The sequence below is a fragment of the Rhipicephalus microplus genome, chromosome 8, assembly GCF_043290135.1.
Source record: "Rhipicephalus microplus isolate Deutch F79 chromosome 8, USDA_Rmic, whole genome shotgun sequence".
Taxonomy (NCBI): Eukaryota; Metazoa; Arthropoda; class Arachnida; order Ixodida; family Ixodidae; genus Rhipicephalus; species Rhipicephalus microplus.
The window spans coordinates 102,916,065-102,942,193 of record NC_134707.1 but is presented as its reverse complement, the minus strand read 5'-3'; the positions used below and the strand labels follow the sequence as shown (position 1 = coordinate 102,942,193).

General features: G+C 45.3%; 1 protein-coding gene across 1 annotated transcript; it reads left to right on the top strand.

Annotated features, from left to right (window-relative positions):
• The first annotated feature begins 484 nt into the window (after positions 1 to 484).
• Positions 485 to 25,518, top strand: LOC119165112 (lysosomal acid lipase/cholesteryl ester hydrolase-like). The gene is made up of 8 exons (XM_075870307.1): positions 485 to 682; positions 8,083 to 8,281; positions 18,259 to 18,373; positions 19,933 to 20,083; positions 21,315 to 21,407; positions 22,634 to 22,789; positions 24,308 to 24,379; positions 25,383 to 25,518. Exons 1-8 carry the CDS (start codon positions 575 to 577, stop codon positions 25,467 to 25,469), a joined length of 981 nt encoding a protein of 326 aa, XP_075726422.1. The 5' UTR covers positions 485 to 574; the 3' UTR covers positions 25,470 to 25,518.
• The last annotated feature ends 611 nt before the right edge of the window (positions 25,519 to 26,129 follow it).

Genomic DNA, 26,129 nt, shown 5'->3' with positions numbered 1-26,129 from the left:
TCAACAGCAAAAGCTTGTAGGGCACGAAATGTTCGATAAAGCTGAATTCCCGGTTTGTCGTGTAGTGTAATTTCGAAATTAATGTTCTATACTGCACTTGGCATTCCAACCTGTACAGCCACCACCTTGATTCCAAGCATGAAGCACTGCTATAGCAGAAGTTCGCAATTGTTGTAGATCCAACGTCCCGCAAACTTTCGCTGTTGATAAGACATCAGTACATCTGATGAGGATAAATATAAAGGTTTTTGTTTTCGAACTGTCCCAGGTGAGAGCGTAAGAGACTAATTTTTATTGGTCGATTTTGCGTGAAAAGCGGAATCAGCAAAATGCCAGGTCTTCCGAACATTTTTTTTTCAATTGTCATCATTTCACCGACAAGCGAAAATTGTTGCCATTCACTGTTAAAGAGCAGGCCACGCTGTCAATTTAATTATGGTTTAAAAGGAAGTCGTGTTTACCAGTTACTTCCTAAGTGGCCGGATACACCCGTGCAGGAAACACTACAGGTGAAGTCAGCAGTTCATTGAGGCTGAAATTCAAAGAGACGGCGTGCTTTAAATTTGACATCGCTATGATCCCACTTCTGCGCCTGGCAATATGCCTTGGTTTGCTGCTCAGTTCTTCTACGATCACAAGCTCAGAGGCCACTGAAGTAGCTGAACAGGCAATGCTGCCCCCGGTATGTTCATACTTAGGATTTGCACTAAACATGGTGATGCATAGATTTCTCGCGATTTTTTTAGCACTGAACAACAATCGAACATTGTACATATTTATATATAGATATTAGTGTGCGTGCGTGGGCTAGATACTTCTGTGGCTTTCAGTTCTCTTATGAAAATAATGCGTTTTTTTTTCTTTGTACACAAGTTGACGTAAGTTTCGTGCTGTTGACATGGCAAGTGCAATGTGTATGAAGATCTTTTTGTACTAACTTAGGAATAGCAATCCACTCGGAGACACAGTGATGCAGAAACTAACTGCCCTTACTAATGGACATGCAGAGAGTGTTTGATTGGCCAATAAACCAATAATCATTCTGAGGTCAGCCATAATTAACCGAATCTGACAGCGTTTTTATCCGTCTTGATATTGCTTTTGCGTGTTGTAACCCGCCTAAACTGTCAGGAAGTCGAGTCACACTAAGAAAACGATAAATGGCAAGGTATTGAAGGGCACTGTAGCATTTTTGGACTACACGATGTTTTTTTTAATGCACACAAAACTAAACACACGGGTGCATTTTTACATCAGGCGTTCGACGCTGTAGCCCACGTGATCAGCAAGCTCGTCGCAATACTTCAGTCATTGCTCATTTAAAGTATTGTAGTTCATCCATTGAGTACGGCGTAACCACAGGGTTCTTTCTATAAACTGCGCAGCTTGGAACGTGCATTACGGTCCACTTTTAGGGGGAGCACGCGGCCGCGTGGCCGTGGCCCACTTAGCGCGAACTGGTGGCGAGATTTGTAATCGTGGCGCACGCACATAAAAGCGCGAAGGCGACCCTTGTCTGGTTTCGGCTGCTACTTTCCGCTCCTGCGCTTGCCAAGCGCTTTCGTTTTTCCGCGGAGCGATTTATGTCGCTGCTGGTCTGCCTGTGCCCCGTCAGGTAATCAGCAGGCACAACAAAAGGCGCAGGTTGTTTATTGCTGTGGTATGTCACCATTTCTGAAACAATGAGGTTCACACCCGCAGCTGTGGAATCTCCCTTAAAGCTGATATGCTATGAAAAGCCATGCAATTATATTTAGAAGCATGTTAATCAATGCCGAATAATTACATTTGTTGGTGTTCAACATCGCACAACAGTGGTGTGAATATGGACGACTCCGTGGAAGGCCCGAGAAATTTCGACCATGCCTAGGGTTTAAATCAAAGTATAGACGGGCCTCAAATCTTCCCCCCTTTATTGATCATGCGACTGCCGCAGCCGGGAGTTGATCCCGAGACCTGCAGGTCAGCACTTTAGCCCCATAACTCCCATAGCATCGTGGCGAGTTAAGAAAACACTTGAGTATGGAATCTCTTCATTGATATGGCGTGATTCAAGATGATGTTCTGTCTCTGGCTTGTTACATCCCGGCAAATATTAGTGTCAACGTTCTCAATAGTGTGAGTTTTTTTGTTATTAAAGCCACACCGAAAAAAGCTTCATATTTCGAACAGCGATAAAATGCACTTCTTTGAAACGAACGGCGCTTCCCTAATATGTGTCCGTAAGAAACATGAAGCTGGTAGAACTATACATTAAACACGAAAAAGATTTATTCGTCATATCTTTGCAACAAAAGATGAACTAGGACCGATCTACAGCCTCTTAACATTAGAAGACTGACCCCCGTATTCACAAACGCTTCTCGACTCGACTTTCACCCTTCACTTGGCAGAGTTGAGCACTGCGCCACTGCTCGGCTGTAAATGGCACTGCGCTAGTCAAGAATCGCAGCATATTATCGCTCATACGCAGTGACTTACCGTGCCTAGAGATGGCACTCCCATTGGCTTTCTCAAGTGAAGTTGAAGCGTTGAGTGAAGGTACGTTCTAGAATACGGGGGTGAAAAGTTTCGTTCAGCATCGAGTAATGTCACTTCCAGCGTCGAGTACGGCTTTCACCTTTGCAGGCGGAGACCTGTAGAGAGCTTCCGTAAAGGATGAATCGCGATTAGGTTGCTGCCACTCTTCGTTTACGGAAGCCCGCAGGTTATCAGTAGCTTTGACGCTGTGAGATGATTTCCTTCTGCTTTAGACATTTTCAATTACGTTCAAGTCAGGTGAATGGAGGGGGGGGGGAGGGGCACATGAGCACTGTCACGCTTTTTAGTGGCCTGTTTATGACGCCAGCGACAGAACTCTGACTGTATTCTTTATTGTAGAGCTCAACTATGAGAAGATTTTCGTCCTCATGGTGCCCTGGCCATGTAACATGTAAGAACTGGCACCACCGAAAATTCGTTCAGCGAAGAATTACACCCGTATATGTAGAATTGTGTAAATGCGATAACAAAGCGCACCACTTGCGTAACCTAAAGTGTCAATGTTCACAGAAACGTTGGTCATAAGATTTGCACAACGCTCGAATTAGCCTGGTGCCTTTGATAACAAACAAGAATTTTGTGCTTGATGCAACGAGCATAGTCGGCTTCTCTTTCTATTCACTGAAACGTAGCATGACGTTAGCGTGTGCCGAGTGCCAGGGTGGAGAATAGAAGACGATGCATGGCATGAACCGCCCTTGCAAGTCTGTGCGCTTGCTCCGCATTTCCAAATCTCGCCAGCAGATTGCGCCCCGTGGACCGTCGGCCGCGCACTCGCGTGTTCCCCCTAACAGTGGGCTGCACTGTACATCCCTTTCACGTGGTTTTGAAGCAGTATTTCTTCAATAAAAACCAGAGATAGGCAACAGCTACATACACCGTGATCGCACGAACTGTAGTGTAGATTTCCGTTGGTTTGACAGCCTGAGGAGTAAGTAAAAAAGTCGCAAAGGCAAAGACACATCATAGTGCTTGGAATGCTATTTTGTTTTACACATATACGTTTTATTCTTCATTATTTTTATTAAAAAAACGTTTCCGTATGCAGTGTAAAATACAGCTGGCATGGGACTGACCACACAATAGTTGTCAAAGTCAGTTGCTAGAGAGAGAAGAGGGAAGAGGATAGCCGAGACGCTAACCAGATACTAGCATCTAGTTTTCAACCCATTCATTATTTTTCTAACGCCTTGAACCCAGTGCAGTGGTGGGGAAGAAGGAACAAAAAGAGAGTGTAGAGAGATAAACAGCAAAAGAAAAAATTTGACGCATCTCACGTTTCATGGGAATGTTGTTATGCGAAACATGTAGAGGGGAGGTGACATGGGTGCAATGTTTTTATTGAGCGAAACGTTGTGAAATTGCATTAAAGATACGGGCAATTGTTGTAAGCACCGGTATATGTTGAGATGTTGCATGTGTTTTGCCTAACCAGTTTGCAGTTATGTAACGAGGCCAACAGTTACATGGTTATTATCAACACCAGAAGCGGCCGGCTCAGCGCTTGTGCTTTCGTGTAGATGGCCTCGGATAGTGCTACATAGACCACCTTCACTGGATGGCGCTTAAGTACAAAAGTAATGTTAGCCCGACGTGACACCTGTATCATAGAAGTACATACGCAATTGTCATAAAGCTAGACGTACAGCACTGCAACCACAACTGACGTTTCACCAACATTACGCCCGCGTAGAGGGGCTCTCCAAAGCAATTCCGAGGTCTCGCGGGGCTCTGGGGCAAAATACTTGATTTTACCGCAGAACGCGTAGGTTTGATTTCTGTTTGCACCCTGCTATTGATTATTTGCTTTCTTCAGGTCAGAGATGGTGGTGTCAGATATTTCTAACGCTCTCGCATGTGAATTTTCGATGTCTCTTTCCGTCCTGAGTGAGTAGATTTGACCTATCGATCACCTCTGGTGTATGCTCGCATAGCCCGGCCCGTGGAGGGCAGGTATGCCTGGATGAATGGGTTTGACGATGTAGGAAATGTTTTTTTTTCACGTTATTCATGTCATGACCAGCCAGGTACACTCGTCAAGCGCTCTAAGCCCTCTTACTCTCCCATACTAATTTTGATCTACGTCAAATAAGGAGGGGATCACGAGAGCACCCAGATGTCGTCGGCTTCATAAGCAGGTAGATATGTAGAAACTCGTATAGAGCCAGCAGTTTAAACGTTGACAGGTTTCGCTTCATTGGTTGCATAAGCATCAACTAAATATTACTTGCTCGCAAATAAGAGTTCCAGAACCTGAATACTGAAAACGTTACGTTCAGTCATGAACTACCACAAAGGTGAATTAGATAGAAATCGCAGAAGGTTAGCGGGTGGTAATAGCGATCATACACAAGCAACAACATGCCAAAACAGTTTAAATACGAAATTAGAGTATAGGAATAGAATAAAGTAAAAAGCGAATTCTGAAACAGTACCCAACCAAAATACAACGAGGAGTCAAATAAAACACAGAAACAATACGGAACAGAAGTTGAAAAAGTTGGCCAAAAATGAAAAATATCAAAAGAACTTATTCAGGAGACAAAAATAAACGCAAAGAGCATAAATGTGGATATGTGAAAAAATTATATAGATTAGCTAAGGTGAGAAATCAGCACTTAAAAGGAAAAATTTTATAAGTTTTCTGAGATGAAAATGTTGGAACAGATTTAAATTGAACAGGCAAGCTATTCCAAAGCTGGATGGTAGAAAATTGAGATGTTTTCCTGTCGTAGTTAGTGTGAACCAGTGGTCGCAAGTAATTATAATTAAAAGCAAATCTTTTCGCTAAAAAATGCTTGTCACTTGAGACGCGCATACACAGAAAATAAGGGCAACTTTTATCTATAAGTTGTTGCAAATATTTAGCTCACACATCAATGATAATAAAACATTCCCTGAAAATGTTAGCACGTTTTCATTTTAGAGCGCATAAAAGAATGTCTTTCACCTTCAGCCGCGGTCGATATACGGAAGGCCTGCAACAGTTTCAACCTCGATTCCTCCATGTAATATGTGTTTATACTCACCAGTGATTTTATTTAACCTATTAGATTCGAGAAACCGCAATTTTATTTCAATGTCAACGACTTTCAATTTTCTACCTGACTGGTGACTGTAGTATATCGGGGGCTGTTTTTGCTTCGCGATTCAAACGTCAGCATAATGATTATTTATGGCAAATAAGACGTCCCTAGTAGCATTTGCGATAAGATGACCTCTATGGGGTATCTTCAAACCAAAAAACCAGTTTTCAATCTTGCACTTTGTTCTTCATTGCTGAAAGCGCTTAACATTTCAGAGCTCATATTGAAGGATCACTGACAAAACTTTGAAGGCAAGATACTTTCAGGGATATATTTATGTGAACAGAAACAAGTCATCTACGAAATTTCAATAGATACTATAGCCTAGAACATATTTGAAATTACTTGTAATATACCTGTCTCGGTACCAAACGTGAAATGCCTCTTTGGTAGCAGTGTTGTCAGCCAACCACCATCTGCTTTCCGAGTTTGTGTTCGCTGCCATGGTCCTTGCGAGTGGTTCTGCTCTAAACGACATTTTCAACGGAATGAGAACTGGTTTGCGCGGGAGCACAAAGGCTTACGTACGTACATTGTTAATGCATTTTTGCGGTGTCATGCACATTCGAAGCGCCTCCGAAGGAGCCTGATTGACAACAGTTTTTAACGCTGGGCTCGTGTGCACGCCATTCTGTGTGCTCACGTTGCCCGCTACGTTCACACAAAAAAACCTCTTGGTGACGCCTCACTCGGCGCTCTCTGAAAGCGAAACCGCGACTGGGTGGCTTGAAACAAACTTCAAATAATTTGTCATTACGCTCTCGAGAAAACGAGTTTTTCAGCCGTGATAGGTGGGTCAAGAGCTACCTATTGCAAAAGAAAAAAAAAACAAAATGCCAATTTCTTGTGTCTGTGCTCCTACAAGAAGAGCGCACCGTATACTTACCTGTCAAACACTTTAATTATGATATGCAAAAGTAAATCCCGAGGGAGAATGCTTGAAGTGCGTGTCTCTGGCCTAGCCTGTATACAAGAGAGTCCAGAATCATCTGACCTCTTAATAATAATTATAATATTAGTAAACATATTGATAAAGTGTGGTGGTTTTCAAAGACCACAGTAATATTAGGAGAAATGTCGTAGTGGAGACCTCCAAAGATTCCGACCATCAGAGTCGTGCTCTGTAGCGTGCACTGACATCGCACAGTACGCGGACCTCTATCATTATGCCTGCATGGAAGTGCGGCCACCGCAGCCGAGATCAACACAACGATAATCGCTTCAGCAGCCGAGCGCCGTAGTCACTGATCTACCGCGACGAATTACCCCACCCCCCACCCTCCCTTACTTTCACCACTGCCATACACCATAGTTCAGCGGCCAACTTTCTCGCAATAATTGAAAGCACGTGCCCAAACACGTGGCCACACAAGTATGGTTGAACACTGCCAGTTTATTTGAAGAAAAAAAAACGCATCTTCATGAAATAAATAATAATTAGCGGGTCGAGCTAGGTCCTATGGTTTATAACTTTTCTTTTGAAGGTGCCGACAAATATAAAGGATGGACAGATGGACGGAAGGACGTACACAAGCACGCACGCACGTGGGGACGGAAAGAAGAATTGACGAACAAGTTGACGGATTCAGGGATCGACGGATGAACGAATGGCACAGGTGTTTTTTTTTTGGCTGTACGGAAAGTGCCATACTAGTGTAGATGCCGGGACACCACTGGACGCCGGACAAGGCTAGCCTCTAAGAAGCTTTGCCCCTAAAAGCCCCTGCAATGAAAATACGAGACCAACAGCAAATTTATGCTTTGTTTATTTTTAACATTCGGGTTCCTGAAGGTGGCTGTTGAAAATCCTCTCTTGCGTATGACCAGTACCACGACCATTTACTTATAGAGGGCATAGGTAACGTCTTTACTCATTAAAAATACACAAATTTAGCAAAATTATTCTCTATTGTTATCTCTACATCTATTAAAGCGAGTCTAGTGACGATCTTTCCGTTATTCCGCAAGCAATTGTGGGCCCTGAATCACAAAAGGTGAGCTAATAAATGCCAAGTAAACGCCAATGAATCACCGCGCATGCTAATAAAGCTGAAAACCTCACCGCTCAGCAAACACTTTATCTACGGGGTATGTATTATGTTGGTTGAAGCCACAAGCATAAGCGTGCGCATGGCGTCAGAGGGGGCGCAGGGGGTGCCCCTTCTTGTAACCTAAGAGGGGGGCGCATATGTTCCCTTTGCGTTGACTTGATAGGGGGCGCTCTGTAAGCCTAAATACCCCACCGCCCGCTTCATTCCGAAGGAGAACAGTGTAAGCGCCGGTGACCACAAGCTTGATATAATATAGACAGCCGCTAGTGAAGCGTGGGGCAACGTAAGTTTGCTACGTCAAAACTGAGACAATTCTTTGTGGCATGCCTCAAATCAATACGCTTTCTTTAATGCATCAACAGCGCTGACTAATAATTTCAACTGAATCAATTTTTTTTCAACAGGCTGATCTGATGCGCTACTTCGGCTACAATGTCGAGGTTCACAATGTTACCACGGCTGACGGCTACATCTTAGAAGTGCACAGGATGCCTTCGAAATTGACGGATAACGCCACTACATCCAGAACACCTCTGCTGCTTGTTCACGGTCTGCTCACGAACGCCGCCACCTGGACCGCGAACCTACGCTTTCAAATTCCAGGTATCGCATATCGTGCAGTGCTAAAAGCGAGCAATGTGACACTGCCTACAGATCTCCTGAAAGATTACTGTGATTGCCATTGTGATAAAAAGAAAATTTTATTCTACCGCTATTACCACAAAACGACACACATTGTGCTAATTCAGAACATATTACAAAAACATAAGCATGCTGAAGGTATTTGATAAAGTACTCAGGTAACACGATGTGTTGCGAATGCTTTGGCAGGGAAAATACCGCATGTACCACTAACCGTGGGAATCAGTGTTTGGTGGAAAGAAGGTGATGGCGGCTTCATTTTTTACTTTGCGAAACGACACGAAATGCTTGGAAACGACACGAAGATATGTACAAATGCTGTACGCACCAACCTGTGTTGAACACTAATATATGCTTTATGCAACCAGTTGGTAACAACTGCTAACGATGCCAGCGCCAACACAGGTATCACCAATACCAAAACCTCGAAGCTGCTACGTAGCTCTTGTGCTTGCGAGGATGGTAGCACTGGCTAGTGCTACGTTGACAATGACACTAGATAGAGCCTAAGTATTCAATACACGTTAACCCAACCTGACGTCTAGAACACGGAAGTGAATATGTATCGCTTATAAAATTGAATAACAAGCACATCAACCACCACTGACGTTTCACCAACATTGCGTCTGCATAGGATCATAACCGAAATTGTTCCGAGCCCTGCTGTGGCTCTGTGGTAGAGTACTGCATTGCCAAGCACAACGCTCGGGTTTGATTTATGCTGGGACCCTAATGTTAATTCTTAGCATTCATCGGCTTAACGCTGCCAATGCATTTTTTTCTTGAAGGGCCACTAACCAGGTTTGACAATTTTGAGCTCACAATCGCAGTGCATAGACGAGGCGTTCATGATCACGTCTGCCGAAATTTGCAACCCGATGCGCCGTGGATATGAGTCAAATTTCAAGATGAACGCTGCTCCCCCTCCCTTTTGCCGGCGCATGCCCAGAGAATGAGGGCTTGACGTGTGCGTATGAATGGCCGTACGTACACGCCCATGTAGTGACGTTATCCCTCTACGTAGACGACTCTGCTCTGACGTCGCAAACAGCTCTACATAAGGTATTACACGCAATAACGGAATGTAAGCATTTTTTTTTTCCTTTTTCTCCCCTGAATTGCAACGAGATGCGGGGCTAATGTGTCGGCGTTTCGCATGTGTACCTGCTATCAGCGCATCGAGGAGACGACTACCGTGAAACGCACCTGCATTTTCACGCACTCATTTTGCTCATCTATTATACCGCGTCTAAGCCAGCGTTTCCAAATCATCCCACAGAAACAGGCAGAAGACCACAAAATAACGCTGGTCAACGAAGCGATGCTGCTCGCGTGCTGGGGGGTTGGAGTTGTTTGGGCACGTCATGCGCACGTGACCTCTTGGACGGATGCCTGAGAGGGTGGGAAAGAGATTTGGCTTGCGAATGTTACGCGGAGGAGCGGCAAGGGTTTCGAGCTCGCCTCCTCTCATCCTGTTTTCGCGCCGCTTCAACAAAAAAACGTTTTCTCCGCTCGTGATGAACCGATTGATGATGAATAAACTTTATTTTAGTATCCGGCATCTTGTGGTCTGGGCTAGACCGCACAATGAGGTACCGGGAGACCTTTTCTCTGTGCAGCCTCCCTGGCCTGCTGGATAGCCCATTTTTGGTCTTGGACCTCCGAGCTGAGCAGCACAAGTCGCCACTGCTCCCGGAACACCTCCGGAGAACTTGTTGATAAGCTGGGACATTCCCACATTATATGGTTGTAAGACGCCTTTTCTGTTACACATAGCTTACATTTATTGTCAAGGTATAAGTTTGGGTAGCTCCTGTGGAGGTGCAGAGGGTTCGGGTAGCAGTTCGTCTGTAGCTGTCGGTATTCCGATGCGTCTTGCCTGTTTATGCTCGGATGAGGGGCAGGAAAAACGCGCCTTGCTTCTCTGTAGTGTTGCATGTATTCTGTGTAGCTTGTAAATCGGTTTTTGTGTGGTACGTCGGCAGCGCCAGGGATGATCATCGAGCGGTGTGGTCAGCTTGCGCGGCGGGTCAATTCTCGCGACAACTCATGAGCCAGCTCGTTAGGATTGGGTGTATCAGTCTCTGTGTGCGCCGGGAACCATACGAGGTATTTCAATTCATCTACTTTGTGTAGTTCTTGGTTATTAACGAAGATTCTGAGGGCTTGCTGTGAAATCCGTCCTTGCGTAAAATTTCTGATTGCTACTTGCGAATCGCTCAGTATAAATGAGTGTTTGTTGGAGGTGATAGCCATGTCTATGGCTACCTCTTCAGCCTCCTCTATATTGTTTGTTATGACAGAGCACGCATTAATACAAATGCCGGACGTGTCAATCACGACAGCTGTGTGAGCTTTTCGTTCAGGGTATGGGGTAGCATCTACAAAAAGAGATTTACTGCTCCGGCCGTGTGCTTTGAGCAGTGCTTTTGCTCGGTGTTTTCGGCGGTCCGTGTTGATAATGGGGATCATGTTTTTCGGTATCGGGTTAGAAATGATCTTAGCTCTAATTGTATTAAGGATGTCATTTTTGACACCATGTTGTGCATGGTACATGATCCCTAATCTACTCATTATATTTCTTCCCGTTTTAGTTTTACTGAGCCTTTCAAGCTGGGATATCCGCTGATCTTCTATAATCTCTTCAAGCGTATTGTGTAGTCCTAGCTGAAGAAAAAGGTCTGTGCTAGCATACTCAGGTATTCCTATCGCTTGTTTGTAGACCTTCCGGATGAGTGCATTTATTTTATTAGTTTCAGCTTTTTGCCAGTTGTGGTATGCTGCTACGTACGTTATATGAGTTATGACGAACGCCTGAATTAGACGAATTATGTGGGCTTATTTCATACCTCGGTGTTTATACGTGACCCTGCGAATCAGTCTCATCGCATTCGTGACTTTGGTGTTTAGTCTGCGTATAGTTTCGCCGTTGGCACCCAGTCAACTATTCGTCTCATGTTACATATGGTCATAATCCTGTCGCTATCGGTGAATGGTACGTCTGTTTTGGTATGCAATAGTCACTTCCTAAATCATCGAATGTGTTGTGCCATGTAGCCCCCGGGGCATTCCTGGTTATTGTAAGAACCGGTGTTGTGTCTCGCTGGGTGCTTGTACGTATGCCTGTGTGTGCATGCGGGTCTGTTATCAGAGTAAGCTGTTCATCGTGTATTTTCCCTTTGGGGGTGGTGTAACCGTACCCCCATGCCTCGTATGCGGCGTTGAAGTCCCCTGCTATGATGTACGGGGCGTTGCCAGCTATTATCACGGCCTGCCTAAATACAGAGTGAAATTGCTGTCTGTGATTTGACGGACTGCTTTATACGTTAAGAATAAATCTGCTGCTCCCTTTTGTTTTCCTAGATAGAAGTTCTGTCGTTATATAGTTGTATCCACATACTAGATTATGGGTTCTAACCATAATTTCTCTCCTTACTAGTGTAGTGAGAGCTTTATTTCCTTCTTCACGCTCGGGACTTACTGACTGGTATTCCGGTAGTGTGGCAAGGCTATGCGTTTCTTGAAGTAAAATAACATCTCGCTTGTTACCTTGTCGCATGTACTGCTGGATGACCGATTTTTTAGCCCTGAATACTCTTGAGTTCCATTGCCATATGCAGAGTTGTCCTTTACCACGCCTCACCGTCACTGTTCGTTATTTGTGTGGGAGGCGTGAAAATAGGTGGGTGCGTGAGAGGGGTTGGTGGTTTTGTTGGAGTTGCCTGCAGTGGATATAGTGCCTGCGGTGGTTGGTGAACGTTCGCGACTACACCCTGAAGGTCTGCGGATGTTTTTGGGGTGCTTTCTCGTTCCAGCATTTCTACCCTGGCTGCTAGTGCCGTCAGATCAACAGACGTCTTAGTGGTGGTTTCCAGGATAGATTGTAACGTGGTTAATAGCTGGTCTACTTTTTCTCAATGTTATCCAACCTTGTTTGTTGCGAGATGCTTTCTTGTTTAGTGCTTGGGGGATCTGTAGTTGAGTTTTCTGCGTTTCGGCCTTTCGTTCTAACGGAGGGGTAGTTATCTCCATGCGATCGTCGGCTATGGGTGTTTCCTTCTGCATTACAGTATTAGTTATATTAAAGCTTCTGGTTTTGCCGCATTCGCGTTCCATAATGAGGAGCTCTATTTGAGCTTGCATCTGTTCTATCATTTGTTTCATTCGTCTGTTTTCACCTTTAAGCCGCTCTAACTCTTAACTGTTGTTGTTATTGCTACTGTTTTTATTTTTAACCTCCTGAGTTCTCTCCGGTGGCAAGCCCCGTACTTTATCTGCCCAGCTCATCTTGTTTTTTGGTCCCTTAGACGTCGATCCCGACCTGGAACTGGGGTGGGAGCTTGCAGGGCTGCGGTTCCTTGAACCGGAGCGGGATCTTGTTTGCTGTCGTTTTCTGGATCTTGATGTCGAGCGCTCTCGTGGACGTCCTCTTGGTGGAGATAAGCTTTGCCTTTGATGTTCTCGTAGTCTGGCCCATTGTCTCTGTTTTACAATGTAAGGTTTCTTGAACCTGGCCGTGCAGCTTTTATCGGCTCTAACGTGGTCTTTTCCACACATTTGACAACTAGGGCCGCATCTGTGGTCGTCTTTGGGGTTGTGAATGCCGCAACCAGCACAACGTTTATCTTGGCGGTAGGGGCACACGTCACTTCTATGTCCCAGTCTGTTTCACTGATTGCAGTAGTCGATTTGCTTGCGGTATAGCATGCACGGTATTATTACTCCATCATAGCACACACTGGGGGGTACCTTGTTTCCACTGAAGAGCACAATGACCGTTGTAGTATTACTAAGTCGTTTCACTGTGATGATGCTGGGGTTACTTTCAGTGACAAGGGCCGCCCTAACGATACCGGGCGTTTCTTCCAGTGCGATTCCTTTAATGATACCCTTGGCTGTATCTTCTGGCACTGTTTCATACGCTGCCACTTCATATTCTTTGCCGCATATAAGTATTTTCATGATTTTAGGGGCGAAGCTTTTTATAATGGCACCTGTTCGTCCCCCGTAGTATGTAACAATTATAACAATTTGACCTCCAAGGTAATGCCGGTGAGAGACTTCTTCTGTGCGTTGTTGAACAATAAAAATTAGTGCTCAATGTACATGTCTATGGCTGGTAATGGGGAATGAGAGACAGGAGCATTCGGCTTTTAGTTAACGCGCAGGCTGCGATCACCATTAGCAGCCATTGGCATATACATTGAGCACTATCTGACAAGAAAGGGTTGCTACGTCATACTCGCTGGGCGTAACCTCCTTGGTTTTCGAAAGGTTTAGCGAGCGTTCGGCCGCAGTGCCATGAATACAGTGAACTAGTATATGCCACGAACTCGAGGTGATTAAAGATGGGAAGTGGATTCGAAACGCAAGCCGTAAGAAAGTGTGCGTGTGCCACCTCTCGTTTAGTCCTTGGAATGTCCGCTGGATGGCGGTGCTTCTATATGGGGAATATATGATGAAAAGATGCGAGATGGTGGTACTTTGAGTGTTAAATAGATGAACGAACGGACACATAGACAGATGCATAGATGGATGCATGAACGGACGCAGGCGCGGCTGCATGGACGAACGCAGGGACGGACGCACGAGCAGACGCACGCACGGACGGGCTGATGGACGCATGGATGGTCACACTGACGGACGCATGGACGGACGGAAGCAAGAACGAATGGACGGACGAATTCTTCGCCCCAATCTCCATCATTCACTCCGTGGATATGCTGCCATTTTTTTTCTGTACTGGTCACCTCGGTCGGGGTCTGGTGTGCTCACTATCATGATGTTCTGTGTCTTGTTGGGGCATATCGCGTCGAAGTGCCGGATTTCCGGTGGTGTAGCCGCGGCTTCATGTATGCCTCTGGGTATATCGGTTGGGCCGAGTGCGACTACGCGTAGGCCTCCCCTCGGTCGGATGACAATTTTGTAGTATCCCGCTGACAGCTTGGACATTCTGCTCCCTTTTTCGATGCGACTCATCTGTCTTTCCTGCGTTTTGGCTTGTGTGCTACGAAAACCGGGTTCTACCTAGTTGCTAGCACTATAGACGCCATCAGCGTCCTCGACCGATTCATGTCCGGCCTTTCGATGACGTCCGTAATAGACGGTGTGTCAGCCTTCTTCACTCTCGGTAGTGGCTGGCGATTCATCATCATCGTGTTGTACGTCTATCGTCCTCGAATCAGCAGCATTGTCTTGCGCGTCGCCTGCCGACGCGGTGGATTCCATTGGGTTTACAGCGCCAGCTCCCTGAGGAAACCGGCCTGTTTCGCAAGGCTTAACAGCGTCTCGTGTGGTGTGCACAAAGAAAAGGCCGTAAAAAGATGAAAAACAGTTGGCCCACCTTGTCTTTGGTATCCTGAGAATTTGGATGACGAGGCGAATCTTCTGATATCACTCTGAGAAATGCACGTGGTGATTTTCACTGCGAAGTTGTTCATGAAAGCAGGAGCTGACGTGAAGGGCGTCTGCACTCGTCGGCGCTCGTGTAGCGTCTCTCCGTGAGCCTATTCAAAAAAAAATTTGTGGGAATATGTTCCTCATCCGACACCCAACAACTTCCACTGTCTAACTAAAATTTGGTTTAGGGCCTGCTGAGTGCCCCTTTAAAAATCTCTCGCATCAAAATTACCGATGTCTGTGTCACCGTTCTCTGTCAATCACCCGTTGCTCGTTGTAGCATAGCGCGGCCCGTGGTGTGCAGGTATGTGCCACAAGTGCCTGGAGCATGGTCTCGAATATAGCGCTTGATGTCGTACGCGCCAAGTTTTTCGCGATTTCCGCAGCCAGGCATATGTGTCAAACTCCCCGTAATAAAATTTGTTCACTGGTTCAACCTAAGGAGACGATAGTTATAGCGCGAGAACAAAACGACGACACAGAGACAAGAAGGACACGAAAGGGGGTACCTTGTAATAAAGTGTGCTTCTTGTCTCTGTGTCGCCGTTTTGTTCTCGTGCTATAACTATCGTCATTCCATACCAACTAGCCCAAGCTGCCACACTTCTAAGGAGACGATTACGAAAGTGCCCAAATGTCAGCTGATAGATAGATAGATAGATACATAGATAGATAGATAACGAAAAAGTGCTTCTCATTTCCTAAAATTGACGAGCAGGTATCCAGACAGGATATCTTCTTTATAATTTCTTCATGCTTCTGCATCTACCTTTGCCTCGAAAACGTTTGAAATTCTTCAGGTGTCCGTGTGAGCTCCTTTGAAAAAAAAATATTTTCAGTAAACACCAGGCTGCCCTGTCTGAAAATTACCTTAGAATAAGAGCTTTCCGCAGAGGTTGTCTACATTCCAAGCCAACCTTGTACGCTGGCATATTTTAGCCCGTGACGACGTAGTGCAGAAATCTGGGACGTTTACAACAAGAACTCATTTTTTAATCGACTCTGGAACACACGCTTCTTTCGACTGTTCATGTGGTTGTAGAACTTTATGTTGCAATAGAGTGGGATGCGTTTGTTAGATGTGAAGCAGCTCTTTGATTCACGTGGGTAACGTCGTACGTAGGTGCGTCCATACGAACATGCCACAACGCATTCTTCTCACCGCAGCTGTTGAAGCCGTGTCAAGTAGGTCACGCCTGTGGTATAGTCACACCGCAGCACGCCTTGACGTCATGTTCCCTTGACACGCTTCTCTCGCAGGTGTGCGAAGGCGTCACTTTCTCCCTCACCCTCAGCACGCTCGCCGCAGCGCGCGCAGCTGCCTGCTTCTCCGCTCGCTCGCAACAACCTTCTTCTTAACTTCATCCTCCCCTCCACCCAGAATGCTCGACCACACGTTGAGTGGAAACACTCTTTCGGCTCAGTTATCTTCCGTGAAACTTGCACAAACCCTAGCTGACTCCCACCTGTGCCTTTGCGTTTCAAGCAACTATTTATTCGAGTAAACGCTACACCGAGTTTAACTTCAATTTGTTCTTTAAGCACCCGCATCAACGCCCGTTTCAACCGGGTCAACACCATTGCTGCTTCGCATTCCATCAGGGTTTCTTTTGGGGAAACGGTGCATGATTTTCTTTCCATAAGTATTCATCCACTCCGTGGTTTTCCACAGAATTCCCTTTATGTCATCCTTGTCATAAATATCATCTTCATGTTTTTTTAATGCGAAGCATTACTTAGTGAGCTTCGGCGACTTTGAGCGTATCTCTATCTAGCCGCCAACAACCTTTAGCTCTCCTGGCCGTTTCGATAAAGGTATCAATATCAAACTTTGTATGGCATAACATGACTGTATGAAGAACATATTTCAACAGTCATAACATGAAATAGATGACATGTATGTCATGAATGTCATGATTTACTTGTCATGGTCCTGCAGGTCTTGCGGTAGTTTTGTTCACATGGCATGTCGCAAAACTGGTATGACATGACATGATTGCATGGCGAACACAAGTGACAGGGCCTCACATGAAAATCATGACATGCGTGTCATGTAACAACGTGACTACATGCTACGCTCATGATGCGCTCGAGGCCGTTTCGCTGGCTTCACATGTACCAAACTCGGTATTACGTGACGCCAACGGACGACATATGTAAATGACACATTCCAACATGATAATCACGACATGCTTGTCATGTAACATGACTACATGCCAAACTAATAATGCCTTCGCGGCCATTTCGCTAGCTTCACATGTGCCAAATTTGGTATTACGTGACTTCAATGGATGACGAAGGTATGTGACTGGTGCAAACATGATAATCATGAGATGCACGCCATGTGAGAACATCACTACTCGCCACAGCGAAGGCGCCAATACATTTTGACGTGACGCGGTGCGCGTGCTCGCCGGCGTTCATTTCGTCGCGTCACGCCGGCGTGTCCACGCCAAGCGCCGGTCCTGCCATATACTCGCAGGCACGCGCCGCGCTTCGTTGCTCTAACGCATGCGCGTTTCAGCGTGTCCGGCTTCCCTCCGTCCCGGGCCGCGCTGGCGCTGGTCATGCCTGGCGCCAGACTATATAGTGCTCGCGTTTTGCTAAGGTAGCGTCGCTGTCCCCAGAGTGCGCACGCGTCAACGTTACGTTGGAGTATATTGGGCGCTTCATTATACGCTCGTGGTCATTTTGATAGCTCCACATATACCAAATTTGGTGTTACGTGACGTCAATGGATGACAAAATATATGACTGGTGCAATCATAATAATACTGACACGAGTGTCACGTGAGAACATAACAACATACCACGCTCATAGCGTGCGCGCGTGCGTTTCGCTAGTTCCACATATACTAAATTTAATATCACGTAACGTGAATAGATGACAAAGGCAAACGATACATCCAAACATGATAATCATGACACGTAAGTCATGTACGGTATCAGTTACCTCCACCTCGTAACGCTGTGCTGATTTTAAAGAGGCATATTAACCTTTCTCATTCGTGCTTCGCATATCATCGATTCCCCGTGGGATCTGCCAGTTTTTTTTTCACTTCATGTGCGCGAAGCTGCCCCTTGCAATAATGTTATACGCTTAATGTACCTGTTTTATTCAACTGTTTATAGATCATACTAATCGCAGCTTCTGCCCAGCGCTTTAGTCAATCTCAAAGTAAATGAATATCACCTTTAGCCACGTTTGATTACAGTATACATTAAATGCCCCCTTTAGGGCATCTATGCGATTACCTAGTTCCAGATAACAGATGATGTAAGTTTATTTTAGTGACCCACATTTCTAAAGTACGCTAATTGGTAGATAAAACCGGAGAAATAATTTGGTGTTGTCACTAAGTTTATGTTCGACACAGCAATTTTTCCTTAATGTAGAATGAAACGTCATATGAATCGTGAGCGTGTTACTTTATCAAACCAACGAGATCAATAGTTTCTCCAAATTGACAAAAGTAGAATCCTAAAAAAAAGTTGTGTCTTGAAGCAGAATACTCTATTGTGGTTCTCATATTTTACAGGATTCCTCTTAGCAGATGCTGGATTTGATGTATGGCTCGTAAACACCAGGGGTGTGCCACAGTCGAATCGCCATGTAAATCTAACCACGAACGACAAACGGTTCTGGAACTGGAGGCAAGTCAGTGATTTCACGTCTTTTCAGGCATTAACACTGCACCGAACTATAATACTTGCGGATAATGAAATATACGATTAATAAATGCGCAACATTTTTTATTCGTATGATGTCGCGCTTCGGTGTCGGCGGCAGCACTGTCCACGCCCCCACTGCGCATTCTCGCGTGTCGCGTCTCGTGCTGCATGCTTGCGTATCGCGCCGGCTCAGGAAGACATTCGGGAAACTTCTGCTCTCCTCCCCTTCATTCACCTCGCAAGGCTGACGCAGGCAGTGTCTGCTAGTAAGAAAATGGCGTCCGGAAAAAATGTAGAAACAGAAGTTTAAACTGGGCACGTGCTTTTTACGCGATGTTTACGTGATAGCGTTAATTAAAGAGCTTGTTTCCCAGAGATGTTGGTGTCAGCGTTGGTGTAGGTGTCGATGACGTCAACTGCTCGCGCTGCACAACCGTTCACTAGCCACCACGGGTTTTGAATTCACTCAAAGGCGTTTTTACTTGGCTTTCGCTTGACTTGACGCTTAACTCGTGTAGATGCGATCGAAGCGAGAGCATCTTCAACCAGTAGTGGGGCACATCCCTACATCAACATCAAATCATTCGTTGAAGGAAACGCTTCTCCTTCATTCAATGGATAAGAATGGCCCTGCTTCGGTGGTCTAATGGCTAAGGTACTCAGCTACTGACCGGCACATCGTGGGGTCGAATCTGAGCTGCGGCGGCTGCAATTTCGGTGTAGGAAAAAATGCTGTAGGCCCGTGCGCTCAGATTTGAAGGCACGTTAAAAACCCCAATTGGGCGAAAATTCCGGAGGCCTCCACTGCGGCGTCCCTTATAATCATATGGTGGCTTCAGGGAGTGAAACCACGCATATTTATCAATAGTTAGTAATAATTAAGACTTAATAACAATTAGGCATTGTATTACCATACTCTATTACGTAGCGTTCACGTGATACCCCCTCACCCCCCCCCCTCTCTGCGACGGATTTACTCGAGCTCCCCTGTGGGAAGATGCAGGCGGAAAATATTTGGTCGGGATGTGCAGCAAACTAATACCTTGTTACATAATGTATTATTCATTTCACGATATCAATGTTCGTATAAAATAATTAGTGTGGTCTCACTGGCAGTATATGAGAGTGGAGCTCCAGGATGCTTGGCGGTACACAGCACCTTCACCAAATGCGATTAGGTACAACTTAATCATAAACCAACTCTCAAAGCAGCAGTTTTAGCCAGGTTTATCGATTAGCCTTACTTATTATTCACGGAATCTCAACAAGGTCACCACCCGCTGAAGCAGCGTCAGATCCGCAAAACAGCACAGGCTTGCGCACAATCGCGACCTCGGTCTTTCGTTGTCTTTCAATGACTTCAGTGCGTACGTCAAAAATTATCAGACCATCACAGAGAAATAGAATCATGCTGTTGTACGGATAGAATGGTAGCTTGAACGAGGGGTATTTCCGTTCACACAGCGTCATAGAGTCCTCAAGGTTTCCAGTGTGCATAGCTTTTTTGCTGGTCTAATATTTATGTTGAAATGTGATTTCAGCTTGGAGGAGATTAGCACACAAGACCTTCCAGCCGTAATCGATTACATCTTGAACATGACAAATTTCACGAAGGTGGGCCTGCTGACAACATCGCAAGGAACAACAGCCTCACTGGTCCTTCTCTCTATGCGACCAGAATACAACCAGAAGGTAAAGTAACAACAGCGGAGCCACTATTAACAATGACACGGTGTTTCACCTAAACTGACGCTTCGCCAGCGTTCGTCAAAAAGTTCTATTGGCACTGCAAGCTGTAAAATCATTTAGATCCTTATTATCAGTTCTGGGGCTGAGGCTCACGGGACGGCTTTAAGCTCTCCCATAGTAGAGTACCAAGTGCTCTAAATCATTAACCTCTTTTTCTAAACAAACGAGCTACAGGTCGAGATGGAGTTAAAACGCAAGTTGTACCTGACAATCAAACGATTTGACAATCACTGTCCACGCGCTCCGTAAAGATGGTTTACCAGCAAAGCGGAAACTTGCGGCCACAGGTGGTTGCTGGTATTCCAGCCAAAACGTGTCGATAAACACCCACCGAAAGTAAACATCGGCCCCGGCAAACACGTTTCCGTCATTGCCCCTTAGGCGCTGCTCTACTCGTAACGCCGTCTCTTCGGCCCGCCGCTGTCCCATGTATTCATGAACACTGTTCAGCTCGGCGTCTTGATTAGCAGAATTCGCATGCCATTGGCGCTAGCGCTCTGCTTCGCCATTCAGCGTGGCTGGAAAGCTGCCGTATTTTCAGTAAGTTGTTTCTTGCGCTTGGGCTCCCAGGCCTGCTCTCGAGCCCGGGCTGTATCTCCTCTTTGCCTGGTTCACGGCTTTCTTTGGGTGAGAGGTAACATGCGCATGCCGAAGAAAGGGCGTGTGGCCGACTTAAAGAACGACGTCACTGATGGGGCACCCAAATGAGATGTTTAGCGTCACTTTAGTGAACGGTCTTTGATTTTGCCGTGTCATTTACAGCTTTCGCTCTAAAAAATGTGTACAACTCAACACCTCGAGTGAGGTCAAATGAAGGCAATGTTGTTGTTGTTAAAGCTGATAGTCAGTTCTTAGTTAGTTCTTACCCTTCAGTAAAACCAAAATTTGTCATATCAGTTAGCCGGCTTCAGCCAACATGGCCTAACAGTTACCAGCCTAGAGTAAGTGCTTGTAGCATGCGCGTAAAAACTCGCCGGCTTCTTTTGCAATCTCGTAAGGTGATGTGAAGGCCAAAGCCATCTTCTTGTTTCTTTCTTCACAGCCGGCGTATTCACAGCCGGCGTAAGGATACGCCGTATTACGCCGGCGTATTCACAGCCGGCGTAAGCATAGACATCGTAGAATTTGAGAATTCAGAAGACAACTGCTGATTAGTAACTAATTTTGTTTTCAGGTGAACATTCTCGTCGGCTATGCTCCAGTGGCAAACATCACGTACTTCACATCTCCGATGAGGTGGCTCGTTCCTTTCTCCAAGCTAGTCAAGGTACGCACTCTCTGCCTGACCAACGTTCTGTCTGCACACTTCACTGTAGCAGCATCATTTACGAGCACTTTGCAAATAATGCCTCCAGAAAGTGCATTTTCTTTTCGGCGAATGCCGGTATACTGTACGCAAACTCCTTGATCGGTAGCAGCGTCTCGCCAGGTGGAAAGTGGAAACCGAAAAGCATTCAGCGAATTGAATCCTACCTGCCACATGATGTAAAATTTTGGCAACAGCATGCACACTCGTTTTATTATATCGGTGAAGCCTCACTCACCGCCGTAACACATACCGGACCGCCAACTGGAGAGGCTGTCTGAACGTACAAGGTGCCTGTATTTCATTTGCACAATGTGTTTCAGATCACTTGCGCCTCGTATTACAAAAGAAAACGTATACGCTACACGTGCCGGTTCGGCCCAGTACTATTCACAGCCGATAAAAGCGCGTCATGATATTGGCTCCAATTCTCCAAGCCGGTTAGCTAGCAAGTATTGCTAAGTTTCCTTTTTAATTAATAAAACTGGCGAGAAATCTTACGTGCAAACTTTGTAACACTTCTATTGAAGAACAAGGATATTTCATCCATGCGAACATGCCTGCATACCAATATCTTAAGCTGGGTAATAATTAAGCACTGCTCAACTAGCCTTCGAAATAGTATACTTCCAGCAAAAATATTGAAGGAAAAGATTGTAGCGTTTGTGCAGCACCTGCGTATTATTTCATCGATGCTGAAATAACTGCCTAGACTATTCCTTTTCTAGCTTTCCAAGAAAGTACACGAAATTTAAAATAATACTAGGCGCAAGTTAGCTGAAACACTCTGTATGCGCTTGCACCATAGGTCAGATTTGCCCTGACTCTGTCGCAAGAGCTACCATTACTTCTGCAAAGAACAATCTTGTTGATCTGGCTTGTTAAGCTAAAAACTACTTATTGCGTTCGCAGAAACTCTAGCGTGTTAGGTTGTCCAAAGGTTGAACGAAATTTTTTGCGCCCACCTACACTATGGGCGAAAACTCGATGAGCCAGGTTGCCGGGATGCATCTATATACATGACTGTGAAATCTACGATAACTCCTATATCAACGAGTTGTCGTCAGTTTGACGCCATTCGAAAGTGCAGTGGCTGGTCCGTGCCTTCAAATATTATACGTGGTTTTTGTTTCTCATTCTTCGTGCTGTTTTTATAGAATGGGCTGCTGTTCGCATAATCATTACAGGCGGTGAACGACTTCTTCACGCGTGGTGGATTCTTGGTCTCGAATGCAGCGCGACAAAAGAAGGTTGCCTGGATGTGCGATCACCGTTTTTTCCGCAACCTCTGCTACAAGCCACTGGCCTTCCTGTATGGAAAGAATCCGAAACAGTACAACAGCGTAAGAGAGAACTGGACCTTATTATGCATATACTGCAGTGGAAAGTGTGGTTGTGTATGTATGTGTCATGGCATGCGTACGTTCTTCCGATACTAAAGAGAGCGGGCCCACTACACAAAAGCTTTCAAAAAACAAATGGTGACTTTGAGCAGATTGGTGAGATATCGCGAAGCGCATGCAGTTGCTATATTTTTCCTTACTTCTCCGTGAGCCTGTCTGTACCTTATAGTATACACTTACTACATAAGATAAGGGTGAATGAGCTTTTGCCTTAAGTGCCACTCTTTTATCTCCTTCCACCAATTGAGTCCACATAATTTTAATTATTAATATTACCATTCAAATGTGCCCATGTTCATACGAGAAGAAAAGGAAGCTTAGCGACACCTAGAAATAGTGAAATGTAAGACTGGCGTAGTTAAAGCAATGCTACGCTGAATTCATAAATTAGGTTTGAGCTGAGAAATTACCACTGTTAAGTTGTCTTTAAATACACATTTATGATATACATAAATGCGTCACCTAGGTTGCTGTCGTTTCATGGATTACAGATTTGCATGAAACCCAAATGCGAAACACGCGAACATATGCAACCCCACACACACCTAAGGCAAACACGCACGTATGACTAAATTATGTGCATAATATACAAGCTGAGGTGATCGAAATTTATCTGTCCCTCCTACAACGCCATGTCTTGTAATCATCACGTCGTTCTGGCACTTAGCAGCAAATAATTCATTTCAATATGCTGGCCCCGCCACGATGATCTAGTGGCTAAGGTGCTCAGCTGCTGACCCACAGGTCGCGGGTTCAAATCCCGGCTGCGGCTGCTGCATTTCCGATGGAGGTGGAAATGCTGTATGCCCGTGTGCTCAGATTTGGGCGCACGTTAAAGAACCCCAGGTGGTCGAAACCTCCGGAGCTCTCCACTACGGTGTCTCTTATAATCATACGGTAGTTTGGGGACGTTAAACGCCACATATCAATCAATCAATCAATCAATCAAATCATTTTAATATGCTGTGTTGAGAATCCATGCAGACCGAAACATCGAAGACAGGACTGAGCGAAATGCACATAACCCGCATACATACCACTAGTTAGCGCCCTGTGTGTGTGTTACGTGTGCTTCGCTTTGTCCCGTCTTGGATGCGCTAATGTTTCCTGTTATTGGTTACTAAATATCTCGCTGTGCAACTACACAGATACCTTAAACGCTGTCAGAGTTCTGAGTAAGGCTCTCGTAGTAACTTCTGTACTGTATGTCTCGTTGTATCTGGCCATGTTGCTCGGCTGCTGACGCGAAGGTCACGGTTTTGATCCCGGTCAGGGCAGTCTCATTAAGATGAGGGCAAACGGTAGAGGCCAGTGTACTGTGCGATGTCTCTGCATGCTGAAGAACATCATATGATAGTAATTTCCGGAGTGTCCCTCTATGTCGTCTCTCATAATCATACCGTTGTTTTGGGATGGAAAACCTCACTTATTATTAAACCTATGCACTGACGCACACAGACGAGGGTGCCCGTCTACGTGACTAACTTACCAGTAGGCTCCTCCAGCAAAAACGTGCTTCACTATGCCCAGGTAAGTCGACTGCTTTTACTCATTTGTTGTAGTACACACTCCCCTGTGCTAATCATATAAGTGGTGAGGCTGAAAAAGATTGCTCTAGTTTTATTGAATTGCAATGTCACAATACCCGAACTACAACTTTTGCCTGGAGTACATTCCTTGTAAACGAGAGAATGTAAAAAAATGATACACGTAACAATAGTATCGTGCGGTTTTCGGAACGAACGCGTAGTGAAGTCATCGTTTACGACAGTGTCTGCTGAACCCTAAGTAAATATTTGTTTTAAAAAATGAATGAAATTGTGCTCTAAGCAAGCTAGACATTATTATAAGATTTTTTCAGAGACTTCATAAAGCAGTCTTAGGGGCGAATCTCTTCAAGGTTAAGGCTTGTTCATTGGCGCGCGCAGCAGCCTTGGTGAGGATTACGCTGATGACGATAATGACAATGACAATCACAATCACATACAATAACTGACTTGTGCAGCATATGATGTCTCGATATGTTCTACAATGCACTTTGTGTGGCTCGAAACAACCAACGAACTTGACGGGAATATGCACGGACTTCGTTATTGCCAACTTGAAACAAGATACGATACCACAAAGCAGTAACAATGAAAGCAAAACGAAACTCGCTACTTAACCCAACTTACCCTGTATGACAAAGAAAAACACTTCGTCACTAATACACACTTGTGAGTGGACAATGCCACAAAGGATTTACGGTAACACTGAACAATCGCACTGCTTCGCACGCTCATCATCATTCACTTCGTGGATCTGGCGTGTTTCTCCTACTTCTAAAGCTCAGTGCTTAGAAAGCTTTTTAGAACACAATTCCCATTGAATTGGCGGAATGGTTTAATTTAGTGTTTTACTGAACTGTTCCATAAATGCACAGGTGCCAGACATAAAGGTGAATTGGCAAAGCTGCTCTCGTCTACGCTCCCTGCTTTATTTCTGTGCATGGAGAGGGTAGAAATGAGCTTGCTTTTATTTCGTTTTGTTACAGATGTACAAGGCGAGGAATTTTGTCAGATTTGATTACGGGAAGAACAACACGGTGATATATGGACAGGTATGCTGCTTACCTCAATGAACGCTATTTTGTATACGTTGCCAACTGTCATCCCAGTCATCACATATGTTCAACTGCTCCTCACGAATTACGGCTTTGTGTTTATTGAAGTTGTTATTTTTCTGGTAATCCCAAAAGACCGGTCATTGGCAGGCAAGATAACCACCACAGCCAATGACGAGGAGCGAGCATTTAAAGCCCTAAATTCTCGTGGCAGTGACATTATTGCAAGTGCACTTCCAAATAGGAATGCAGAAGTGGCGTCTATTTCTTTCCTCAACCTCTCCTCCTCCTCGTTATCCTACACTAAAACTGATGCCAATTTTACAGTCACAATAACGCCTAGCGGTAACACGGGATTACGAGCCGGAAGCAGAGCCACACGGCCACATGGCGGTATCAGTGGCACCTACTTATAACAACCCCTGTATCGACACGTGCGCCCGTTGTTTGTGAAAAAGCACCCCACTATCGTGCGCATCCATTCATCGCTGAGCTCCGTAGTATGTAGAGAAATGACGGTGAGGTATGACGGTGTGCTAGCCGGCTGAAAATCTCGCCACTAACCAGTTGCGTATGTGACAAGCTTCATTCTGCTTTATAGGTACGCCATCAGCACGTGCGGCACGCATTCCGGTGTACACACATACAATGTGCTCAAGGATGCACATAGCATCCACC